The 6117-nt window shown below is 47.5% G+C and overlaps 1 protein-coding gene across 1 annotated transcript; it reads right to left on the reverse strand.

The window, feature by feature from the left end:
• Nucleotides 1-1082: 1082 nt before the first annotated feature.
• LOC110870249 lies at nucleotides 1083-3625 on the reverse strand. Its single transcript, XM_022119442.1, has 9 exons — nucleotides 3571-3625; nucleotides 3345-3500; nucleotides 3119-3265; nucleotides 2873-3040; nucleotides 2025-2800; nucleotides 1701-1898; nucleotides 1502-1666; nucleotides 1250-1414; nucleotides 1083-1181 (listed from the first exon to the last, which is right to left on the reverse strand). The coding sequence occupies exons 1-9, from the start codon at nucleotides 3623-3625 to the stop codon at nucleotides 1083-1085; spliced, it is 1929 nt and encodes a 642-aa protein (XP_021975134.1).
• Between the last annotated feature and the right edge of the window lie 2492 nt (nucleotides 3626-6117).

Consider the following 6117-nt stretch of genomic DNA (forward strand, 5'->3'; position numbering starts at 1 on the left):
GATAAAGAAGCATCTAACGTTGAATGCCCAGGAAAACTTACCCCCAAGCGGGAAGGACCCTACCTCATCCAGGAGGTCTTGGGTAAAGGCGCGTATAAACTACAAATGTTAGAGGGAGAAACTATCGCACGCACATGGAATGCACAACGGCTTCGACGCTGTTACATGTAAGCCATGTTTTTACATTTTCCATGTAACCTATCGGCCGCAGGCCATTTGCAAATAAATAAATGAACGATTCAATGCAATATTTTTTATTACTACTATTACAAATGCGTGTTCCACTTTGCGGTATCTGCAAAAACAGATTGGCAAAATCTTCATTCGCGATACCCGCACAAAGTGGTGACCACACACAAATATTGTAATAGGCCAGCAAAGGCAAAACATTAAGTGTCTATCCGGCCGGATACACACACGGTTTTTACAAAACCTACACAATTCCTAAACCTTAATGGGACAAAAACAGGTATTGACTAATACTCATACAACAAAAGTATAGAGTATACTCAACTGCGCTTCACAAGCCAATAGAGCCATCCATATACGCGCTCACACAAAGAAAGTAAAAGTTTTTTTACTTTGAGCCACACATACTTGCATATCACCTAGATATGCAAAAAGCAAATTCAGACTTAGTGCTATTCACAATAACATTAACTCATGCAAGTTAAAACATGCAAGTAGTAAAAACACTTGTACAAATTGAACAAAAACAGTTAAGCTTTATATTCAAAAAATTCTTACGCCTACGCGGTGTACAAGGGATTTACATAAAGTTCTAACATTTACATCGAGGAAAGCAAAAAGGGCACGCAGGCACCGCTAGTACCAGCACCACCCGTGCCATCACCACCGGCCTCTTCCTCCTCTTCTTCATCATCATCACCATACAACAGCCACAGGCGGTCAACATAGTCTTCCGCGTCCAAGCATTTGTCAAGTTGCTCAAGGGCGGAAATAGACATGTCATTATATGCTGCGAGGGCGGCATCAAGACGCACTTCGGTATCCACGCCATGGAACCCAGACCTTTCATCAGTATATTTGCCTTGAGCTAGAATGTTCATGTGACTGATGCATCAGTTGTAACCAGCTTTAAAACCAGCATCCCGAGCGCGCATCCTAATCAGATCTACACCAGCAGCGTTCTCAGGTGCGTCGAGAATAGCCTTAACAATCTGCAAAGCACAAGCAATAAGGTTATCACAGGCAAACCTAAACAAAAGCAGAGGCATCGAATACTTACATGCCCAATACCGTGATCACGCATCCAATCGCGATCATCTTTGAGCTGATTGAATGTAGAAACAAGGCCATCTCTAGCCTCAGCAGCCTCCCTTGCCCGCGCTTTAGCTTCAGTTGCGCGGGCAGTGACCTCCGCAAGCATGGTCACACGATTCTGCACTTCAGCCTTTTGAAAACAAAGAACACAAGCATCTAACGATAAACATACTTGTGAAAAGAAATCTACAAATTCAACATCAATGGTAACTCATACTTGGAGGCCCACAACAGTCTGGCTTAAGTGGGTGCGATCAGAATTCGCTTCTTCAAGGGCTTTAGTAGCACGGGCCCCCGCCTCCTTGGCCTCTTCAAGAGCCTTTGCAGCCCGGGCCCCCGCCTCCTTGGCCTCTTCAAGAGCCTTTGCAGCCGCGGCCTTCTCCTTAACCAAAGCAACATTCGTTACTAACTCATACCTGGAGGCCCACAACAGTCTGGCTTAAGTGGTTGCGATCAGAATTCGCTTCTTCAAGGGCTTTAGTAGCACGGGCCCCCGCCTCCTTGGCCTCTTCAAGAGCCTTTGCAGCCCGGGCCCCCGCCTCCTTGGCCTCTTCAAGAGCCGCGGCCTTCTCCTTAACCAAAGCAGCATTTGCTGCCTTGACATTGGTCAGCTCCTGACGAACACGAAACATCGTTTCATTCTGTTTGGCCCAAGATTCTTTCCAAGTCTTGCGCTCATTAGAAAGTGATTCTTTCCAACTCTTGCGCTCATCAGAAAGCAGTTTGGCAAGAGTACGAACCTGTTTAAGGCCAGCAGTTGCAGCCCACTTTTCAGTTTGCGTATACTGCTCAAAGGCAGCCTTCTCCCTCTTCAGCTGCTCCGCACCCTCACGAGCAGCCTTCACCAACTCTTCAGCCTCAGCCCGCAAGCGAGCAGTTTCCTCCTCCTTGCGGCCCAGCACCTTGTAGTCTTCCATAATGGCATTCGCCATTATGGAACTCCCCACAAGCATGGAGGAGAGTTGGTTGATCCGGAGCTCACGGCGCAAAGCGCGGGCTCGATTAACTTCAAACGGGGTGCCCAGACCACCTAAAATCTCCTTACAAGCAGAAGGATCAGTTGAAATATCATCCCCTTGCATAACACTCCAAGGGGGGCGATGATAGTTCACAGCCCAGTCCTCCGTATAGGTACGGAAGTAGTGTTCCAATTCAGACTCTTCAGGCTGAATGGGGGGGCCTTCAAAACCCGTACCCCCAGAAGCAGAACCAGAAGCCTTCTCGGCAGTAGGAGTCTTGTGCTTTTCCGCATCAGATTTTTGCTTTTCACCATCAGCAAACTTAAGGTTCAGATCACCAGTATCCTCCGGGGAGATCAGATTGTCAGAGGAATCAACCGTGTCATAGATCTGAGCCACAGTTTTCTTCCTAGTATCCTCTGCCTGCACAGAGGGCTCACTTACCACCTTGACGAAAGGGCCGGTAAATTCTTTATTAACCCCCGTATCCGCAGCCGTGTCATACGGGGGAGAAAGGGGAGCATCAAACAAAGAGGAGAAGTCTCCATCTTGCGGTTCTGCGAGCAAAACAACAATAACCATCAAATACAAGTTACAATGGCAAAAACTTATAAGGTTATGACACTTACCAGCCGCAACCGCAGGCTTCGCCTGAGAAACCGCAGTGGTCCGTTTGATCTGTATCCTCGGACGCTTCTTCTCACCGGCACGAGCAGCCTTATCATCTATCTTCCTTTTCTTCTTCTCATCTGCAGGCTTGGAACCCGCAGAGGTCCTGCCTACAGCCGCACCACCACCTGGAACACCCAAATCCTCAAGGGTGTCAGATACTACCACGTAATCGGTATATCTGCGGAAGCAAGAACGAGAGATACCTGCCGCATGCGGCACCAAAGAAGGCACAACAGTAGCCTCAGGTTTTTTCTTCTGGCGACCCCGCACAATTTTTTCTGCATGCTTTTTCTCCGCATGCTTCTTGGGGGCACCCTTCGCCTCAAATTTGCCCAGGGCCCCAAGAATACCTGTGTTCAAATCATCAAAAGATCAAATAAGAAAGAAGAATTTCCTTTACAAAGCAATTACGAAGGTTACGGATTATACCTTTGCCTTGCAGCAGGGGTGCATTCAGCGCCTCGCGCTTAGGAATGCGAAAGTTGTCAACAATGTCCAGGTTAAAACCTTCACCTTCCGCGCACGGAAGTAACTCAACCTTACCCGTGAAAGTTGGATCAAATATCCTCCACAGAGCAACGTCCTCTAATAGTACATTTGCAAATTCAGTAACATACAAGGAAGTAAGGAAACCACACAAGAGTAGAATACTTACCACCACTCTTTTCCCGCACAACGGGCCTTGCCCTCCTATCAGGCCTGGTCAACATCATCCGCAGCACCCACAGCTCCGAGTTGTCCAGTTTTTTGAATTCAATGGGTTTCTGCCTGGGAAACCACTCCACCGTCTTCGCGCTAGGAAGAGCAATATCCTCCGTAGGAATGGCCTCATTCACATTCGCAAGATCATGTTAGCAACGACCGCGGAAGCCTTAACGTAGAAGAACTTCTTCTTCCACTTTGTGATACCCTTGGGAGGGGTCATCAGCTTGGTGCTCCCATACCGTTGACTGAAGGAAAAGAACCCGGTGTTCACCGTCAACTGGTAGAACCGCCGGAAATTTTCAACGGTAATCTCCAAACCAAGAGCACGAAAGGTGTACTCAAAATTCCTGATTCGAAACATCCCGAACGGACTCAGTTGGGAGATATGAATCTGATAGTACTCCAACACTTCGGCAAAAAATACCATCAATGGCAGTCAGATGTTGCCATCATAAAAGAAGTCAGCCCACAGGGTGGGGCATCCCGCCGAAGCGTCGGCACCGGTGTCACCTTCTTGTGGGTATGTAGCCCCAAACTCTTTGGGCATTGGAACACTGGTCATCAGGGTCTCAAACTGACCCTTTGACCACTTTAGTACTGGTAGGCCACCTCCGGGGGTACCACCATCATCTTCATCTTCTTCCGCCGCCACCGGCGACGAATGTTCAGGGTTGTCACCTTCAGCATGATGGGGATTGGATGGTTCAACCATCAGGGAATGTAATAAAGCAGACAGCAAACTACGTTCACAACAAACTTGGAAACCTCACCAGAAAGTCAAACAATTAATCAGAGAAGATGAAGAAACCCTTTTTCTCTCACCAGGAAAATTTTTGAAATTTTTGAACAAGCGAGGGGAAACCACAAACGGTTTCCCCTTATATACTCATCGCAATTAATGCGGAGGGGTAACCGAATCATCACGATAAAAAAGAACGAGTTACGAGGCGACACGTGTCCAGCGACAGTCCTGCTGACGGTTACCACGCGCGCGTGGCCACCCACGCGCCTAACAAAGGAGAGGTTTACACTCCTGCTACAGTGCATTTATGACCTTGGGCAGTGCAAACGTCCTTTCGTTTCAGCACATGCAGAAAATCCTACCAACTTTCACCAACTCACACGTGCGTTCAGCCACGTATGCAACAAAAAGCGACCACATTATCCAAATATAAGCGGCATGCGGTTTCTCTGGTATTCCGTACCATAACCCATACCGCATGTCGTTTTTTACACCCCCTCAAAAAATAGGAAAAATATATTTACACTATGGAAAGGGGATAAATCAATATCCACATATACCCACGAGCACACGTGGAATATGCGGAGATGACACACACGAGCCCGTATAGGTGTGTCAGATGCTCAGAACCAGCGTTGTTCTTTGGACTACGAAAGCCGCATCTCAAGAACAGGTAAACCGCATCACCTTGAAGTTCTTCAAGCTTCAAATCCCTCGTGTCCGGTTCACAACCACAGAGGGTACGCAAACAGTTTCTCTGTAGGGAAAAGGATAAGAATGATGCGCGACCGCACATCAGCAACCCTGACTCCTGATCCTTCAAGAGCTACATCAAAGAGAAACCCTCCTTCAAAGCGAGTCTTCTGAAAGAAACCGCAGACACTCACGAGTAGCTGCGGCGGAACACAACCCCGCAAATGGTTGCTACGGAAGAGCCACGACTAAGTCATCACGCGGATGAACAAAGCTACTTCAAGGAAAACTACTTCCCATTGAAGCGTGAAGCAAAGTGGCTACAGAACGAGTGCGAACGAGATTCCCAAACAATTAAAGAGATCTCGTCGAGCAACAAGCGAAGGAACAGTGGTAACAAGTCTGCTTATGACTTTGTTTGCCCACTTATAAGCTGGATAGAATAAACAATGGTGGGCACAACAGTGCCTATGACCATGATTATTTGACCATTATCCAGATTCACATTGTTCGACCAAACACGGCCAACAATGACGCAAGTATCTCACATTGTTCGGCCAAACACAGCCAACAATGTCAAGCAACGAGGTAACCGCAAAGGACGTGCGGTTACTTGACAGATAATTGAAAGAACATGAACACCCCACAAAAAAAGGGATCATCATTACATGTCCAATTGCTGAACATTGAGCTTGAGCAAAGGCACTCACAGCATTGCATCAGCTACCGCAGAGGTTACAACTAGAGTTGCGGCTACAGATATCGTCAGTCACCGTTACAAAGGTTGGTTCGAAGCCTACTCTCTTCTTCATTCACCACCTCAAAGGTTGGTTCGAAGTTTGTGGACATCTTCAACCACGATCTCAGAGGTTGGTTCGCCACACCAACAGGTGGCACCCAACCTTGATGACATCAGAAAAAGGTAGCCCATGCTACCAGATCAAAACCCTAGGCTGAGAATTTCGCATCAGACGAAACTTACTCACCGGTACGGAAAAGGCGTCACACGACTCTACCAGATCCCCGACATGATTTTCTAGAAACAGGAGCCATCTACATGGC

Source organism: Helianthus annuus, chromosome 8 (genome assembly GCF_002127325.2).
Source record: "Helianthus annuus cultivar XRQ/B chromosome 8, HanXRQr2.0-SUNRISE, whole genome shotgun sequence".
In the NCBI taxonomy this organism is placed as follows: Eukaryota; Viridiplantae; Streptophyta; class Magnoliopsida; order Asterales; family Asteraceae; genus Helianthus; species Helianthus annuus.